At 44.6% G+C, this 20,188-nt stretch overlaps 1 protein-coding gene across 2 annotated transcripts in view; it reads left to right on the forward strand.

Annotated features, from left to right (window-relative positions):
- Window positions 1–6,721: 6,721 nt before the first annotated feature.
- The window catches only part of Aldh18a1 (aldehyde dehydrogenase 18 family member A1), a 36,638-nt gene continuing 23,171 nt past the window's right edge, over window positions 6,722–20,188 (forward strand). For both annotated transcript variants that reach the window (XM_059258337.1, XM_059258347.1), the window contains exons 1-5: window positions 6,722–6,911; window positions 10,014–10,129; window positions 14,495–14,709; window positions 17,002–17,151; window positions 17,239–17,343. In XM_059258337.1, coding sequence (XP_059114320.1) covers window positions 10,042–10,129; window positions 14,495–14,709; window positions 17,002–17,151; window positions 17,239–17,343 — 558 coding nt within the window. In that variant the 5' untranslated portion in view covers window positions 6,722–6,911; window positions 10,014–10,041. The remainder of the gene's footprint in view (window positions 6,912–10,013; window positions 10,130–14,494; window positions 14,710–17,001; window positions 17,152–17,238; window positions 17,344–20,188) is intronic.

The raw sequence follows: 20,188 nt of genomic DNA on the forward strand, positions 1-20,188 counted from the left end.
CTCACTATTTATATAGCCCAGGCTGGTCGAGGGTCTCAATCCTCTGACCTCTGCCTCTGGAATGCTGGAACTGCAGACATGCCCATGAGCCCAGCTTAACAAGGATGCTGTTAGTAGCCAAATTTCTTTTGGGCACTAGGGGGTCAATTCCAATTTCCTTTTTGAGAAATCTAAAATAAAATAAAAAAAAACTAAAGAAATCAAATTTATTCACTCCTCAAATACTTACAAAGTATCTTTTATTTCCAGAGGCTTGGAAGGCAGACAAGCATGGCCTCAGGTGATGTGTGGGTAAACCAGAATCAGCCTTCTAACTTACAGAGAACCCCAGTCCTTTAGTCTAGTTGTCCACAGGGCCCTAGCTGTATAAGAATCTTTTTGAGAAGCCCAGGTACTAGATCTAACCAGGTCCTGCTGTTTTGTTTCTCTTGAATCTCCGTCCCCACCCAAAATGTGCTCAAAATTTAACGTGTGCCTGGCACTGACACTCTTCCCAAAGCACAGCTCCCCTCATCTTCTTCCTAGCTCTCACCTGCAGTACCATCACATTCCAAAGAACACCTCTTCCTGGGGCTCTCCCTTGCAAGCGCTGAGTGCTATGAGCTCTCCTTCCTTTTTCCTCCCATGCTCCCTGTTGGAGTCGTTTGTCCATCCATCATTTCTTACGTGGACCTTTGCAATAGGCTGGCTAACCAACTTCCTGGCTTCTACAGCTCTTTATGGATTTCTGACACAAAAACCTGATCATATCATTCCAGGCCTTAAAAAGTTTGGATTACTAATACGGTGGCTCCATGAGATTAAAAATCTTTAGCATAGCACAGAACATACTTTACATGATGCACTCACAGCCAGATATCTCTCCTGTCATCTGTTGTGGGGTATTCACCAGAGAAGGATGCTCAGACAAGGGTTTAAGCCAATAGAAAGTCTTTATTAGCAGGCAGGTGACTACACTGGGCATTTGGAGGCTTTCTCAGGGTGAGCATTTAAGCAGAAAAACCATGTCCTGGGTTGATACACTTCAATTAACAAGAACAGGTAGCCAGAAGCAGAACTACAAAAGTAAAAAACAAGGTAAGAACATTTAGAGACTTTCCCAGAACTGTGGACTTTGATGGATTAGGTCTGTGTTTTAGTTTTGATAGGTGGTGCTGTCCGCATGCTGAGTTTTACAACCTGAATAGTACCTCCATCATGAAGTCAGTTGTGCTAAGGTCTCTTGTTGCGGAATATTTAACTATGCAAAGATGTGTTGCATTTGTTTAACTGTGTAAAGATGTGTTGCATTTGTTTAACTGTGTAAAGATGTGTTGCATTTGTTTACGTTGTGGAATATTTGTTTAACTATATAAAGATGTGTTGCATTTATTTAATTATGTAAAGATATATTGCTGTTTTACCTTGCCTGCCTAAGACACCTGATTGGTCTAATAAAAGACTGAATGGCCAATAAATAGTGAGGGAGGAGATATAGGTGAGACTTCTGGGCAGGAAGAATAAGTAGAAGGAAGAATTTAGGCTTGGTGGAAGAGAGAGAGACACCAGAGAGATGCCAGGGGACAGACAGACACAGAGGAAGCAGGAAAGTAAAGAAAGGTAAAAAGCCCTGAGGCAAAATGTAGATGAATAGAAACAGGTTAAATTAAGTTAAAAGAGCTAGTGGAACAAGCCTAAGCTAAGGCTGATCATTTATAATTAATAATAAATCTCCGTGTCTTTATTTGGGAGTTGGTTGGCAGCCCAAAGAAAATTCCAACTGTAAATGGCACCCAGTGTGGGGCCCAAATTTCCACACAGGGCCCGAGAAAGCTGAAAAACAAAAACAAAAACAAAACACAGAAAACCAGATAAGGCTTCTTTAAGAGGTGCTGCTGTGCACCTGACACACTCAGTAGAAACAGTAAACTAAGTAAAAATACCTGCCACAGTGTGGGCACCAACTTCTAGAGCTGGGACGGTTAAATGCAGCTCCTAGTTAAATGAAATTCTAGGCCAGACCCATGGGCTTAAGACTCTACTCTCAGGGACCCAAGGAGGGGGTGGAACCAGCTGCAAGAGCCACACAGCAAAGGGCCTAGCTGCCACTTGCAAGTTTAAGGTTGGCCCATGCTGTCAGAGAACACTACAGGTGCACAGTAAAACAGGTCCAGACCAGAAAAAATAAAATAAAATAAAAACTTTAAACAGGTTACAGTGTGCATGGGTGCTTAAGAAAGAAAAGAAAATGGGTATAGATAGTCATAGGAAAAAATGAGTAGTTTAAAAAGAATTAAAGTCATTAAGAAAGCATAAAGTAATATAAAAGGAATATGCCAGTAAAAACAGGAAGCACACAGGGAGTCTGGATCCTGTGTGGTGCTTTGTTGATTTTGAATTTTTTGAATGCTGATAAGTGAATGACAGCTGCTGAGAGACATGGGATTGTAAAAGGAACTGCTTAATTAAACCAGGCCAGATACTTTAGGATGTCTTAACTTTAAAATGGAATTTAGAAAATGTTTTGCATTGGGGGACAGGTTATGCTTTTGTTTCCACAGCAAATGAAAGGCTGTGGATTCCTTCAAAATCAACAGAGACCAGATTTGATTGTGTGAGACCCCTGAAAATCTTGGCTACAGACATAAAGAATAAACCTAAGCCAGGTGGTGGTGGCGCATGCCTTTAATCCCAGCACTTAGGAGGCAGAGGCAGTCGGATCTCTGTGAGTTTGAGGCCAGCCTGAGCTACAGAGTGAGTTCCAGGAAAAGCTCCAAAGCTACACAGAGAAACCCTGTCTCAAAATAAATAAATAAATAAATAAATTAATTAATTAGTTAATTAATTAATTAATTAAAGAATAAACCTAAAAAAATTACATGACAGGTGATGTATATGCTGACCCCTTGACATGGGAACAGCTCTGAGACTAGATGAGACATGATAAATCTTGTTGGTTACAGAGTCCTCATGACTTATTTTTACATGCTATCCTTTCATAGGGCATGGATAGAAGTTTGGTTATACAGTCCAAACAAACTTATAAAGTTGACAGTTGTCTTTTACCTGCTCAAACATAAAACAAAAAATCATCTTTGTCTGGATTGTGTATAATGCACAGTCCATACTTGTGTTAATGCAGATATGTATGTTACCTTTGAAAGTTTGTGTTGTTTTCAGAGCAAGAGGGCTAGACACCAAAGATAATGGGTGGTCCAGGTGATCCAGCCTTTCAGAATGCCTCTTGTAGTTTCCTGAGAGTTCTGAATTCGGAACAGATTCGAGGCTGCTAGCTAAGATGATCCAGCTTGACGGACTATTCTAGCCAAACTTCAGATAAGCCTTGCACTTTCCTATTACACAGAGATTGGACAGCAAATGTTATAGGTAGTTTTCTTAGGACTTGACCATTATCTCAATTTTCTCAGGGTCCCATGGAGATGCTGTCACCCCTAGACAACAGGAAGCAGTCTAGAGAACACAACACCCACATTCCCTAGAGGTGGAGTATGTGGTTTTTTGTCATTCAGTGGGTTATAGATGTTTTTTATCATTTAGTAGGAATATAGGAATATAGAATAAAAAACAACTATTCATTGCAAATATTTTACATTGGTATGGATTTTTGTATATTGATACAAATTTAAGGTTATTTTTGTTATACCGTATATATGTTTTTACTCTTGTTTAAGGTATTGTACTTATGCAGCTCATTTAAAAATGTAATATAAAGTTCTAGTCCTTGAAAGCTAGTATTATAAACTCTTTAGGATAATTGAGAAATGGAGGTTAGTAGTCATCTATAATAATCAAATTTGTAGTTAGTTATGTTTTCAAGGTTAAACAGATACATATATTTTTTCAAATACTTCAGAGACCTACAGAATATGGCATTTAAGATGTTTCAATAACCTAAGGCTTTTCATGACAGCGAGACATGTCTGCTCCTGGCAGCACCAATCTACTTCATAAAAGGATGATGGGCAACAAAGAACCTCCAATTTGGAGTTTGCTTTCATTGTGGTATAGCTAGCCATTTGGGCAAGAAACTACCTTTGCCTTGACTGCTGACAGTATACTGTACAAACTGAACAAGCGGGACACAAGGAAAAAGACTACTGAACTTTGCCAAGACAAGGTGGAACAGTCCTTCAAAATTCCTGTTTCACAGAAAAGTCTGTCAGATATTTCTGACCTGTAAGCTGAAGATGGATGCCCCAATGTTGCAGAGGAAACTTGAGTGACTGTCCAGGCAGCCAGATGTCTTTGTCATTTCTATAATTTTGCAAGTGGCTTGCTCTGCACTTCCTGTATACTCAGGTAATATATCCTTCTCAGGTCTCTGATGGAGTTGAAGATAAGATAGTTATAGTTTTCCTTGTCACCAAATTCAGAAAAGAAACTTACATAAGAGATACAAAGTTTATGAGAAACATAAAGGCTTAAATTATTTATCTAAGAAAATGTTTTGAGGTCTAAAAAGATGATTTTGGGTTAGTAATACAAGTTAGGGTAGGAAGTAAATTAGGTACAAAACTTTGGACTCATCAAGATAGAATAGATAATGGAGTATTTTCTCTGAATTTGCTAAATACAAATGGACTAGATATTATAAACATAATTCTTACTTGATAATTGTTCTTATTGTATACAGTCTATTTTAAAGCTAAAACCTTTCTTTTTATTTAGACAAAAGGGGGAATGTTGCAGAATATTTGTTTAACTATGCAAAGATGTGTTTCATTTGTTTAATTATGTAAAGATGTGTTGTTGTTTTACCTTGCCTGCCTAAGGCACCTGATTGGTCTAATAAAAAGCTGAATGGTCAATAGCAAAGGAGGAGGTATAGACAGGACTTCCACACAGTGAGAGTAAGTAGGAGGAGGAATTTAGGTGTGGGAAGAAAGAAAAAGAGATGCCAGGGAGACACCAAGGGCCAGACAGACAGACATAAGGAAGCAGGAAAATAGGACATACAGAATGAAAGAAAGGCAAAAAGCCCCGAGGCAAAATGTAGATGAATAAAAACAGGTTAAACTAAGTTAAAAGATTATTGGGGGGGGGGGGGCGGGACTGGAGAGATGGCTCAGCCGTTAACCACTGGCTGCTCTTCCAGAGAACCTGGATTCAGTTCCCAGCACCCACATGGCAGCTCACAACTGTCTGTAACTCCAGTTCCAGGAGATCTGACACCCTCCCAAGGAATATATACAGGCAAAACATCAGTGTACATTAAATAAATGGATAGATAAATAGATAGATAATAAATCTTAAAAAAAAAAAAAGAGCAAGTGGGACAAGCCTAAGCTAAGGCTGAGCATTCATAATTAATAGTAAGTCTCTGTATCTTTATTTGGGAGCTGGTTGGCAGCCCAAGGAAAATTCCAACTACAGTCTCTGACCTACTAAGGTCTGAGTCCCTGTTTCATCAATTCTATTTTCAAAGGGGCCCTGTCTTTTCAGTGAACTTGTTCTTCATAACGCAGTCCAAATGACAGCTCTCTTTAAAGCCGTCCCAATCTCTCCAGGCACCCATTCACGTTTATCACATTATTTTGTAATGAGTTGCACATATCTCTCTCATATAGAAACTGAATTAACCAGTGCTTCACTCCCCTCCTAGGAAATGCCTTGCATGATAATGAGCTGAGTCCATTTTTTTTGAGACAGGGTTTCTCTGTGTAGCTTTGGAGCCTTTCCTGGAACTCGAGCTACAGACCACATTGACCTTGAACTCATAGAGATCCACCTGCCTCTGCCTCCTGAGTGCTGGGATTGAAGGCGTGTGCCACCACCGCCCGGCGCTGAGTCCGTTTTGTAGAGCTGTAACAGAATACCAAAGTCTGGGTAGTTGTTTGTTTACTTATTTCTTTACTTATTTTGATTTTTCATGGTTCTAGAGGTTGGAAAGTTCAAGATCAAGGCCCTGGCTTGATCGTGACTTCATATTTTGTCCTCACACGGCAGAATGCAGGACCACCCAGGTGCCTTAGTATGGCTGAAGAATGGAAGGGGAAACCGCTTCTGCAGACCCAGCATCTATGAGCCTGATCCCTCCTGATCTGAAACAACCTTTTAGGCCTCTCTTCCGGATACTGCAGCATCATGGATTAAGAAGTAGCATTAAGCCCCCTTTAGTGAATGAGGAAATGAATGAATAGGCTCAGCACCCTTGTCAGGACTACAAAAGCCAACTTCTAACCACAGCTGACCTCCTCTAGACAATGTGCCTATGTGCAACGGTGCAATGGTGAGGAGAACATAGCCAGCTGGGAAGGAGGCAGCCCGTACTCTTTATGCATTCAGTTTTGGAATAATAAGTGATCAGAGATTAAACACACCTTTTTAAAATGCAGCATTCTTACCACCGCCTTTGCTAAAAACACTTGGGCTGTTATTTCCGGATAACTAGGTGTCAACTTACTTCATCATGGTAACAGTTGTTTTTTTTTTTTGTTTTTTTTTTCAATAGCCAGTTAGTGTTTGTTTTTGAGGGGGGCAAGAATCTTAATTGAACCAATCTGTTTCTTAGGTGAGCCTAACATACAGATGATCACTGTCAAGCACGCCTTGTGAAACCCATCAGCAACTGGAGCCAGCCCCCTTCTCCACCTCCCCGGGAAGTGTCGGGGCGGCTCCTGTCTGGGTGCCCAGAGCCCCGCCCCTATACTCTAAGGGCGCGGAGCTTGGGGGTGGGAGGGGGCCGCCACGTGGAGCGTGGGCGCGATTCTCAGAAGCGCCTGCGCCGTTGCCGCGGCGCAGCTCGGGACGGACCCGTAGCCTAACGTCAGCTGCGCTGGCGCCACGGCGGGGGTTCGCCCTAACGCGGCTGACGCAACGCCGGAGGGCCGGGACGTAGACGGAAGAAAAGGCGGAGAGGATCGGGCAGCCGGCGCGGAGAGTGGGCCGGGACTGGGGTCGGCGGCTAGCAGGTAGGCGACTGGGCGGCACTGGGCGAGGGTGCGCGCGGGGCAGCCGCGGGCCGGGGGAGAGGGCGTGGGAGCGGGTCGCGGCTGGTGGCGGCGCCGGGCGCTCAGGTGCTCTGAGATGCTGGTGCACAGCTCCCTGTGCGGGGCATAAAAGGCCCCGGGGTATCTGTCGATCTCTTGATTAGTTCGTGACTAAGCCGAGGCCTGAAGACCCTGCAGCCCCTTCTCGCCCAGATCCCGAACCGGCATCCAGTGCCCCAGGGCTGCAAGTAGTGATACACCTGGTGTATAACGAGCCGCCGGCACACCCCCGGGGCCTGTGCCTGCCGTTCTCGCTGAGATGGCTCGCGCCCTGACATATGGAGCCTGTGCATAGTTGATACTCCCTGCAGCCAAGGTTATCCCCAGAGCCTCCGCGTTTGATAATTATCTCTTTGCATAATCAGGGTGCACTCAGAATTTTCACTCCCCACGCCTCACCCTAGCATTAGTTCCCCACCCCCTGAAGCAGGGGCATTTATCTTTGGGCTTTTGTCTTTTTGTTAAGTGGTGAACCATGAACTCAGCATGTGTTTTCCTGGGTGGTTTGTTGAGACTGAAGTTCACTTCTCTAAGTGAGATAAGGGCTTTCAATGTAGATGTGTATAGGTACTTGAGAGATGTTCTGAGTTAAAATGTAAGAACTTCTCTCTTGATCACAGTCTTGACACACATACCCTTTGGGCTTTTGTATCACTTGTCTGGTTTTGGCTGGCACAGTAAATTGCCAGGTTGAACAGTCCATTGCAGTGAAGGAATACTGGGCTGCCTCCTGGGGGCAGAGACAAGGTACAAGGGAAGACCGGGTGGCTTAATGGATTTCAAACATTCAGAGCTTTCTGTACTTAGACAAGACAATCTAGAAATATGTATGTGATCAGATCAGAATCTAGTCTGAGACAGGGTCCTATGGAGCTCAGGCTGGTCTAGAACTGGCTGTGTGCTAAGAATGACCTTGAGTTTCTGATCCTTTTGCCCCTCCCTCCCCAACTTCTGGGATTGACGGAGTATGCCACCACGCTCAGCTGTCCATCAGTGGCTCTTTTGACCTTTTTATGTCTGTGAAGGAAATAAAAAGTGGAAAGGTTAAGACATGCCTGTGCCTTTTAAAAGGCAGAGGAGGGAGACAGACCCATGCGCTTTCCATGCATTGCCTGGTCTAACTCCCACAGTGATCCCATGCTATATTAACTGTTATTACCTCTCGTTTACAGATGAGGAGATTGAGGTTTACAAAGTTCAAGTCAGCCTCCAAAAGGCATACCCATGGCAAGGACAGAGCTAATGCCCCAATCTGCCCAACTCTAAAGTCATGTCCCCATCCTGTGTACCATGCACCAAAGGGAAGTTGGTAGCCCATTTGTGGAGAGCAACAGTGCCTGAACCAGCTCACCTGGGGGAGTATGTCCATCTTTGAAGGCTAGAGTTGCTGGGATGATGGTCCAAAGGGGCACAATTAGAAGTATGCTGCTATTGGCTCTTTATAGATATTTTGCAGAAGGTGTGTAAATAATTGTTTAGCAGCCGTTATTGAAGGGATTTATTTAAGTGTTGACCGTAGACCATGGGCCCACAACATACTTGAGCATATGCAGAAACTGAAGTCCGCAAAGCCATCCCTTCCCGAGTTCAGTTGTCTCCTTGCTGCCATGTTTTACTGCAGCGCGATCCTGTCCATCTCTTCTCTCTCCATTCCTGTGCTTGTGTGCAGAATAATTGTAGATGGTACATTCTGTGTCTTGCTTTTCTTCGCTGTGAAGCTAAATGCTCATTTCCTGAGGCACTCTGAAGAAGGGATTTGGGGGCCTGAGGAAATGGTTCAGTGGGTAAAATACGAGCTGTGTAAGCATGAAGACCTGAGTTCAGATCCCCAGCACCCATGTGAAAATCCGGGTGTGTCAGTGTACCCCCGTAACCCCAGAGCTAGGGGAGTGAGACAAGCAGGTACAAAGCTCACTGGCCAACCAGTCCAGCCAAAACAGCAAGCTCTGGGTTCAGTGAGAGACTTGATCTCAACTAAATAAGGTGGACAGAGATAGAGCAGGACACCTCAGTTGACCTCACCTCCAACACACATATCCACACAAAGGATTTGGAATATATCCACCAGTCTATGGAGCACAAGTTAAAGGGGGGCCCACCAGCGAAGGAAATGCCATTATTTTTCTTGTCTTGTGAAACAGCAATGACCTTATAGCATAAGATCTCAATAACCAAAGACTTGTCTATGTACTTACAGGAATGACTCTCCTACTGTGGTTTTGTTTTTGTTTTATATATATATGGATATGTGTGTGATATTCTTTGTCGAAAACCTTAGGTTTGACCCAGACTGAGGAAATTTTCATAACCACCATGTCCTTATTGCTGAGATCACACACACACACACACACACACACACACACACACACACACACACAATAATAAATACAATAATAAAGGAAAATGCTAGCCATTTATAAACATTATGTCCCTGATCTCCAGAAATGCAGGAGTTACCCTAGATTCCTGTGGCAGCCAGAAAAACTTGGCTGTAGCCCACCCCCACCCCCCACTCTGGCCTTCCTCTTGTGCTGGCTAGAACCAAGCTGACATTTCAGTTTCTGTGAGCCCCCACGTTCAGTTGGGAGATAGTAGCAGGCTGCTGTGGAGGCTGGATTTGTTAATCTGTTAGAAAGTCCTTAACAGGATGGGCAATGTAACAAAGATTTAATACCAACATATAAACATTGTATCTTAAAGATATTTTATCATTCAGAATATTCATTGTATCAAATTACTGTTTGGTATATAAAAAGTAAAGCAGTTCATTCAGAATATTCATTGTATCTAATTACTGTTTGGTATATAAAAAGTAAAGAAGTTCTTTTAAAAAAAGGAAGAGTGAAGACAGCCCTTTATTCTTTTTCTTTTCTATTCCTGTAACACTGAGCAGGTGGTAGTTTCTCTAATATAGCAAAGTTTAAACCAAGAGGGTCGCAGTTTTACTCTAAGGAGAAATGGAGGGAAATGTGATGTGTTAATACCGTTTTTCATGATCCCCCTTTTAAAAAATTCTTCCCACAGGTGTTTGGATCTGTAACCACATCTCAACATGCTGAGGTACATGCACCACTCTGGGTTCCAGCCCTTCAGCCGACGTCTTCTGCCTTGGGTCCAGTCCGCAGCTGTGCCCAGATCTCGTATGTACCACTGATGAGTATGTGGGAAGTGTGGTGGTCAAAGTGTATCGCAGGCTGGGATTTAAAGGGGAAAAAAGATGTAGTTTGGCAGAAGTGTACAGGAGGCTGCCTGCTGGTGGATGCTCCATTTTATTTGTTTTTGTCAATAATGTGGTTTTTTTAATAGTCATTCCTTCCAAAATATATACAAATTAGACTCTTTTTTTTTTTTTGGCTGCAATTAAGTATTTAATTTTGAGATCATTATACTTATAATACTGAGAGAGCCCTTGTATCTTTTTTACCTAATTTCAAACAGTGTTTCCAGTGGGATACTAGCATTAATATAGTGAGGATACTCCATCAGACCTTTGTGTTCATGTTCCTTTTTTATCGCTCCCTCCTCTCCCTTAGCCCTAACCCTTGGCCACCACTAATCTCTTCTGTGTTTAATTTTTTTTTCCATTTGAAGAATGAATGCTATATAAATGAAATACATCAAGTGTGTAACTTGAAGTTTCTGGGTTGCTTTGCTCTAGTTTTTTGTTTGTTTGTTTGTTTGTTTGTTGTTGTTGTTGTTGTTGTTGCGTTAATCCAACATGATTCCCCATAGCTCTATCTGAATAGTAGTTATTGGTAAAGGGGAACCGTTGTAAAATGGTAGAGATGTACCATAGCTAGAATAACCACTCTCAATAAGGACATCCGGGCTTTGACCTCTCGAGTATGCGGAGAGGGTGTGCATAAAGCCACGTTGAATGTGCATACACAGGAGTTTTTTACATTTCTCTGAGATAAATGCCCAGGAGTACAGTTGTGTCTTCTAGGTACCGTCTTTGGTGAGGTACATGGTCTGCAAGCATGTCCTTTTAGTTTATTGATGTATCATTTCATTCTTTCAGCAAGGTCTTTCACAGAGGAAAGCTTTGTATTTTGATGTGGTCCAACTTACTGGTTTTTCTTTTTATGAATTTTACTTTAGGACCACGTCCAAAAACTCTCAGTACATAGCCCTAGATTCTAAACACTTTCTCCTGTGTTTTTTTTCCCCCATAAGTTTTAAAGTTTTATGTTTAAGTTCATAAAGTAGTTTGAGTTAATTTTTGCACAGGGTATGAGAGTTGGTCAAAGTTCTTTTTAGCTATGTGTAGATACCAGCTGCTCTGGCATCATTATTGAAAGGCTGATAGCTTTCGCTAGCTGTCGTCTCAAGTTACATCAGATCTAAACTTCCCAGCTTCTTTGGGAGATGGCTTGCTTCCCCTTCTCAGAGAATCTCTGTTCTTTCAGATGCAGAAGAGTGTTAAGTGTGGAAAATGAGATCTGGAACCAGCTCCCTGAGTTTGAAAACTAGCTCTCCTGCTCACAGTTAACTAACTTAGTAACTAAAACCAACAACTGCCCATCAGGGTCGCTGTTCTGTGGGTTGGCTCTTAGGCCTGGGTTTAGCTTATGGTGGTTGTGTGTCTGTTGGCTTAAATGCTGGCTCAGGGATTCCTGCTGGGAATCTAGCTCATCTGTGTTCCAGGTGGTCTCCCACCATCCAGTAGACTGCCCACCTGTTGATGGGAGAAGTTACAGAGTACCTTGGTCATTTTTTTTTTTTTCAAATCTGGTAATGTTGGTAAATTACTGCTTTTCCTGGAGTAAGTTTCCTTATTTATAAAATAGGGATAATAACTAAAGTCTTATAAAATAGGGATAATAACATCAGTCTTAACTCATAAGAAGCAGTAAGATCATGGTCATGATGATTGTTAGTCTCTTTCCTGACGCTGTGACACAGTACCTGAGGAAATCTATATAGGGTCGTGACATGGTGCATGTGACTAGTGTGCTTAGTTCCACTGTATATTAAATATTTATTTACTTATTGACAGGAAGGATCTCACTGGGTAGCCCAGGCTGGTCTCAAACTTTCTGTGTAGCCCAGACTGGCCTTGAACTCATAATCCTCTTTCCTTAACCCTCTAAGGACTAAGATTGCAGATGTGTATCACCTGGCCCAGTTATTCAGTATTTTTATATTTGATATTATTTATTCACATTTATAAAAAGAAGCACCTCTGACTTTTCTCATTTTTGTATCCAGATTTCTCTTGGGTCCCAGACAAGAGAAATAAGAGCAGACAAGAAATAAGAAAGGCAGAGTGAGTGACAAGGTGTGTGCCTTTGCTACTGTTGTGATACAATACCAGGACCAAAAGCATCTTTTAGGAGGACAGGGTTTATTTTGGCTTCCAGAAGGCTCCAGTCCATAATGGCAGGGAAGGCATGGCTTGCTGGCAGCAGCCAGAGACTAGCTGACACATTTTATCCATGCACAGGAAGCAGAGAGGGAAGACAGGAAGTGGGGTGAGGCTCTAAACCCTCAAGGTCCACCTCCAGTGACATACTTCCAGCAGTCTGCACCTCCTAAAGGTTCCATAGCCTCCCCCAAACCACCTGGAGACCGCCTATTCAAATACGGTAGCCCGTGGGGGACATTTTTTATTCAAGTTTCAGAGGCCCCATTGCAATGCATAGTCACTGCGGTGCACGGTCACTGCAATGCGTGGTCACTGCAGTGCATGGCCACTGCAATGCATGGTCACTGCAATGCATGGTCACTTCGGTGCACGGTCACTATGGTGCATGGTCACTGCTACGCACCGTCTTTGAAGTACGTGGTCACTGCCCTGTTTCTCTTTGGCCTGTGGTAAGGCAATGCCTCACTCGGAGGTGCATGACAGAAGACTGCTTACCTCGTGGCAGCTGGAAAGAGAAGGACAAGGGTCACAATAGGCCCTTCAAGGACACACCACCAATAACTTTAACTTTACCTTCTACTAAGCCCTACCCCTAAAGATTGCACCACCTTCCCTATAGGCTGGGGACCAAGGCATGCACACATGACCACTGATGAGGTTTAAGGTCCAATCATAACAGTCCTCAATGTAAACCTTAAAAAGTAAAATAAATTATAGAATATAAAAAATACTCTGAGAAGTCAGGTATCATAGTGTACTCTTATGTTCCCAGCACACACCATGTAGAAGCAGGGAGACTGAGAATTCAAATCCACCTTTGGCAACCTGGTAAATTTGAGACTAGCCTGGGCTACATGATACCCTAACTCAAAAAAAAAGAGTGGCAGGGTCATTCAGGATGGGGAAGATAAGATGGTTTTGTTCTACAGGAAACTCCCAAGCCTGAATTCCTTGAAACTTCCCTTGAATGCCCCATTGAACTTGACTAAGTTCTTATCTGCTTGAAACCTTGCTGATAATTATGACCCCCTCTTGAACTTTGTCAGCTCTAATCTGCTGTGACCCAGTTGGCCTGCAAGCGTAACAGCCCTTGACTGCCTGACTCTAGGTCAGACCATGCTTCTCTGTTGATAGAGACTGTGCGGATCACAGACCATCGGCATGCTAGCCCAGCTGCTGGGTTCTGATTGGTTTCTGCCATTTCACCACCTGGACTCCATACTGTTTCTTCCTGTGCCCCTGAGGTACCCTATCAGGCTGCCATACCCTTATGCCCAAGATAAGGAAGGCCGTGTAATAGATAGGAGAGACAAAAAGCCTACAGACCTGGTCCTGACAGCTGCCCAAGGGACATGTGATACTTGGTTGAGCTCAGGGCTCCACCTCTGTAAAAGCCATTGATGATCCAGATCTGAACCCCAACAGTGTAAGTCTGTCTCCCCACCCCCTTTTCTCTGTCAGGCCACAAAAGCATAATCATCAGGTATACAACTTCTATATTAGATGTAGGTACACATGTTATTTAGAATAATACTCTGAAGACTGAGGGAGGGCAGCTGTATTGGTTAGCCTGGAGAAGGCAGGCAGCTCCAATAACAAACACACCAGTGTTTTAGTCCCTGGGCTGTCCTCGGAAGGAAAAAACAGTACACCTGTGGGTCCAGTGAGGATGCTACAGTTCCCCTGTCCCAAATGGTGCCTCGGTGAACATCTCTGTGCCAGGTGCCAGACTGCAAGCCCGTTGTCAAAAAGACAGACTATCTTCTTTGCATTTGCATAACCTGAAACATAGTCACTTGAAAGAATAGCTGTATAATGAAGGGAAGGACTCTTTAGTGTTATTGTATAAGACGGTCTTTCTAAGAGTTGTGTGTGCCGGGCATGGTGGCACATGCCTGTAATCTTAACATTGGGAGACTGAGGCAGGAGGACTGTGAGTTTGAGGCCAGCCGGGGTTGCATATGGAGACCCTGACTCAAAAGCAGAACAACAAAGGATTTGCATTTAAGGTCTAGAGACACAGTGCAATAGCTCAGCTATTTTGGGTGGCCAAGATGGTTAATTGTTGTACATGTATCTTTTCATTGTCAAATTGCATTGTATCTCTTTTTCTTGCCTGTGACTTTGGGATATACAGATCAAGTCCAGCCTTCAGCTGTCAGACATGTGCGTTCTTGGAGCAACATCCCTTTTATCACAGTACCCCTCAGTCGTGCCCATGGCAAGCCCTTTGCTCACCGAAGTGAGCTGAAGCATGCCAAGAGAATTGTCGTTAAACTCGGCAGTGCCGTGGTGACCAGAGGAGATGAGTGTGGCCTGGCACTAGGGCGCCTGGCATCAATTGTTGAACAGGTAAGTGTCAAGGTGGAAAATTCCGCTCAACTAAACAGGGTCTCTGAGTTGGTGCCAGTGTATCAACTTATTAAGAATAATGTGTGTGAGAGCAGATGGGCCAGGGAGGAGGCAAGCTTGAGAGCAGCAATGAGACCATCAGGGAGGCTGGAAAGCAAAGTGATCATCACATCAGGTGGGGTTCTAGAGTCTCGTCTAGATAGGACTTCAACCTCAAAGGAGATGAAAGGTTCTGATCAGAGGAGAGACTTGATGAAGTGGCTGGGAGAGCATGCAGAAGCTTTCTCCAGTCGCCCGCTCAGCCTTTGGTGTTGTGGACCTGTTAGAAAGGCTCTAGCCATTGGGTCAGGGCCTTATGCACAGTCTTATCCAAGACATCTGGTCATTTTAGGTGGATTCAGAAGGCAGCATCAAGTGCCATCCAATGGCCGTAGATAGAAAAGTACTCAGGTGCAGTAAGATGTTTAAATCCGTGAATTCCTAACAGTTCAGACACTCACTGATGGGTTTGTCGACGCAGCTCCGTGGCCCTGGGTTTGGTCACCAAACGTCTGAGTTAGAATATTAGCCTATTGCAAACCCTAATGGCAGAGGAAATCTCAGTGATTTCTTGACACACACCCCAACCAAAACCTTGAGACCGGATGTGAACACAGAAAAATGAGGGCTGGGAAATCATAAAGGGAGAGGAGCTCAGTTGAGCAGAAAAATGCAAAACAGAAAACAGTGGAGAGGAAAATGTATGGATTAAAAGACTCTAATGGTATTTTAACTGCTTGTGATGTAGGCACAGCAGTCCGAGCAAGCGAAAAGTAAACTGGCAGAAATGTGAGCACTGGCTAGTTGATACAGAGGAGGCCATTCAGATGTCTTAGGTGATAATGGTTTTGCATACATGCATATTTCCTGGTTTTAATGATTGCTGCTGAGATATCTACATAATGCCTGAGGACTGGGATTGAGGTTAATCCATGGTGGAGGTATAGAGGCTTCATTGGAGAGGAAAACTGGCTATTGGAGGAGTTAATAAAACTGGATGTGATTTATAAAACCATTCTCACCACTTTGATTAAATACTGATTAAAAAAAAAAATTTCCAGCTGGTTAGGGATGGTGCACGCCTTTAATCCCAGCACTTGGGAAGCAGAAGCAGGTGGATCTCTGTGAATTTTGAAACCAGCCTGATCTACAGAATGAGTTCCAGGACAGCCAGGACTGTTACACAGAGAAACCCTGTCCCAAAAGATCTTTTAAAAAATATATTTAATTCTGTGTGTGGGTATGTGCACATGCATGCAGGTACCCATGGAGGCCAGAAGCATTGGATCACCCTGTAGCCAGATATGCAGGTGGTTGTGAAATGCCCATTGTGGGTGCTGGGAACTAAACTCAAGTCCTCTGCAAGAGCAGTATGTACCCTTAACCACTGAGCAATCAGTCCAGCCCAGTTTTTTAAAATTTGCTTTTATTTCGTGTGCATTGGTGGTTTTGCCTGCAGGTATGTCTGTATGAGGGTGTTGGATCTCCTGGAACTGGAGTTATACAGACAGTTGTGGGCTGCCATGGGGTTGCTGGGAATTGAACCCAGGTCCTCTGGAAGAGTAGCCAGTGTTCCTAACCACTGAGCCATCTCCCCAACCCCCGATACTGAAATTTTCTAAGATAAGAATTGACTGTTGCAAGCTGGGCAGTGGTGGCCCACACCTTTAATCCCAGCATTCAGGAAGCAGAGGCCGGCCTCTCTGCATTAGAGGCCAGCCTGGTCTACAGAATCAACTGTTGTTGGTTACAGTTCTTTGCAGCCACTGTGAGTTCTGCAGGTCATAGGGTTGAGTCATTAGGGGAATGGACAGTTAGGAGCACGGACTCTGTTGCATTGTGAGTCTTTTGTTTTTGTTTTTGTTTTCCATGTGGATCTGTCTAAGGTATCACAAGTGGCCACGGCTGGTCCTGGGCAGAGTAGAGTGGGGTCAGCATCTGCCCCTGGTGAGGGTGACCCACAGGACTCAAGAGTCTCTCCAGGTTGCTTCTGCATTATAGGTGGGAGATCGCAAGTGCTATAGATTCCAGCACTGCTAGAATCACCTAAGCATCTCATTTCTGCCTGCTATCTGTTGAACGGACATTTGAAGCAGTGTAAGACTGTTTCTACCAAACAATCTGAGCAGTTCTTCCTGAGCACTGTCCCCTGGAAGAGTATTGGAATCCACTCAGGTCTGCCCTGCCTGGGTCTCCTGTGAAGAGAGAAGAGGGTGGTACCACGACTTGTGTGTTTTCCTGTTTCCGTGCTAGGTCTCGGTGCTGCAGAATCAGGGCCGAGAGATGATGCTGGTTACCAGTGGAGCCGTTGCCTTTGGCAAGCAGCGCCTGCGCCATGAGATCCTTCTGTCTCAGAGTGTGCGGCAGGCCCTGCACTCAGGACAGAACCAGCTGAAGGAGATGGTGAGTGCTGCTTCCCTAGCCCCGTCCCGGGAGTCCTTGGGCCTTCCCTCCTTCCCAGTCATGAGGGGTCTGATTGATGTATTGCAGGCAATTCCAGTCTTAGAGGCCCGAGCCTGTGCAGCTGCTGGACAAAGTGGGCTGATGGCCTTGTACGAGGCCATGTTTACACAGTACAGCATCTGTGCTGCCCAGGTGAGAGACTGGGCCTCCCTGGGGGTGTGGGACCCCATAAGGGTGGTTCTTGTGGAGTAAGAAGCCTGCAAGCAAGGCCCCACAGCCAGGTGTCAGCATGCAGTCTTAAGTGTCTGCCTGGGTTTCCTCATCTGAAAAATGGAGGTAGTATCAGTGCCTACTTCAGAGGGTTTTAGGAAAGGCTCAAGAAGAAAATACATGAAAAGTGTTTAAGATAGCATCTGGTATGTAATACACCTCAAGCCCATGAATTACTGCAGTAGTAGCCCTATAGCAGTTTTTCTCAACCTTCCTAATGCTGCGACCCTTTAATACAGTTCTTCATGTTGTGGTGACCCCCAACCATAAAATTATTTTATTGCTACTTCTTAACTGTAATTTTGCTACTGTTATGAAATGTAATGTAAATATCTGATATGTAGGATATCTAATATGTGACCCCCCCCCCCATGGCATCCCCCGCTGCTCTAGAGACTGCTACTAGTGCAGAGGCTTCTGAACAGACAGTTTAGGCTTCGCTTTCATTACCTTCTCTGACTCCAGGGGCCTGCTTCTCTGTGCACCTGGCTGCCATTTATAGTAAGTACACAGAGTGTTGATGGAAGGAAGAAATGCCGGTGAATGGCTTGTTTTACACTTGTGAACATTATTGATCACTTGTGATGTACAAAGAGGTCTGCCTGGCATTGGGGTTCTGTGGTACAAAAGCCAGACACATTTCCCATCCTCATGGGACTTCCTGCTGAGTACTTACCTCTAAATGTTGTGAGCCTTTTTTCTACATTATTTCATTTTTACCTAAATGTCTTGTTAAAAACTGTGATTTTAGCCGGGCGGTGGTGGCCCACGCCTTTAATCCCAGCACTCGGGAGGCAGAGGCAGGTGGATCTCTGTGAGTCCGAGGCCAGCCTGGTCTACAAAGTGAGTTCCAAGAAAGGCGCAAAACTACACAGAGAAACTCTGTCTCGAAACAACAACAAATTGTGACTTTGATCACCTGTACAGCCAGCCATACAGTAAATAGAAACATCTGAAATGCAGCCACATCGCCGATAAGAAGCCGGAAGTTAGTATTTGCCACCCGTCTGGTACCTTTGACCCTGTTAGCTGTGTGGCTGTTACCTTAGACAGGAGACGTCGCGGGTTTGGTGTCTTCCTGTCCTGTTGCTGCTTTTCCTGGTTCTCTGTCATCTTTGTAGCTGTCCCCCACGGTTGTGTTCTCGTGCAAGTGTGCTCAAGTGTGCTGAAGCAGAAGGGCACAGAGCTCTTCCCTTATGGCCCGTGACTGTAATATCAGATTTAGTTTACAGTCAGTGTGGTGGTTCTCAACCTGTGGGTCCCAACCCCTTTGGCAAACCTCTGCCTCCAAAGGTATTTACATTACAATTCATAACAGTAGCAAAATTATGTTCATGAAGTAGTAACGAAAATAATTTTATGGTTGGGGCACAGCATGAGGAACTGTTAAAGGGCTGCAGCCTCAGGAAGGTTGAGAACCACTGAGTTAGGGTAAATACAACAAAATCTCCATTTCTATGGCGCGCGTACTACCTAATCTCTCTTCTCCTCTAACATCAATGGTGTTAGTTGTTTAGTGCCTGGAGGTAGGAGAGCACACTGTGGTCCAGGAACTGCACTTTTGTTGTGTGGTGGTGGTGTTTTCCCTCAGGGTTGATGCTTTTGGACAGTTTTTATTTTGCTTTGTCTGTAGTGACAGTTCCATTAGAAGTCACTGCCACTGTTTGCATCGATATTGAGGTAAAAGCTCTGCCCATCCTATTCCCAGGGAGCTCCAGTCCAGGGCCTCTTCCACCCTGCCCACCCCGCCCCCCAAACGGGGCTTATCATATGTGCTCTTTGTACCTTATCCTGTGGTTCCTTCTTCTCTCCAGGAATCCTGTGTAGAGGACCATTATCAGTGGGTTTGAGACCCCACCACATGGGCCTCAGGTTAAAGACTTACCCAAACGCAGCAGCTTGTATTTCCTTCAGAGAAATGAGTCTGTTTTGTCATCTTGGCCGATTACCTTTGCCCAGGCACCAGCTTCCCCGCCTGGGAGGCCCCCTGTCCCTACCTCCCCGGCTAGAGCTGCAGCCCTTGTTTGTGAAGCTGTTGTAGTGACAGGTGTTCCCCTGGACCTTTAGCCCTCTGGCTCACCCCTCCCATACCCCTTCTGTACCCACCCGCATGCTTATGTTCATCTACAGTCTCACGTGGGCATGCCAGAGTCAGTGCCTTCCGCTTTGACCCCGGCTGGTGCCTGCTGAACTAAAGCGTATGCTACACTGCATCGGACCGTCAGCATGTCTGCTCTCCATTGTTGTGACTGGGCTCGGGTTCCGTGTTGCAGAAGGACTCAGCAGAACTTGTTGAGAGAGGCAGGCATTCTTCCCCTCAGTCACTCTCCCACTCTGCCCTCATGACCTACCTCTTATAAGCAGTGCAGCATTGGCCCTGTTGCAGGGTCCTCAGATCTCCTAGGCAGACCCTGGTGCAGGCCTTAACCTCTGCCTGTGTCAGCGCCCTCCTCATGCCTTTCCTGTGTCAGGGATTGCAGGAGAACATTTTTTTCCCCCCAGAGTGTGCTATCATTTAGTTCTCATTCACTTTTCTCTCCTGTTACCTTCTGCCAGATACTCTAATTCTTTATTTTTTTTTTAAAGATTTATTTATGTATTATGTATACAGAAGAGGGTGCCAGATCACATTACAGATGGTTGTGAGCCACCATGTGGGTGCTGGGAATTGAACTCAGGACCCCTGGAAGAGCAGTCAGTGCTCTTAACCTCTGAGCCATCTCTCCAGCCCACTCTAATTCTTTAATGAAAACCCATTGACAGCTTC

Source organism: Peromyscus eremicus, chromosome 1 (assembly GCF_949786415.1).
Source record: "Peromyscus eremicus chromosome 1, PerEre_H2_v1, whole genome shotgun sequence".
Taxonomy (NCBI): Eukaryota; Metazoa; Chordata; class Mammalia; order Rodentia; family Cricetidae; genus Peromyscus; species Peromyscus eremicus.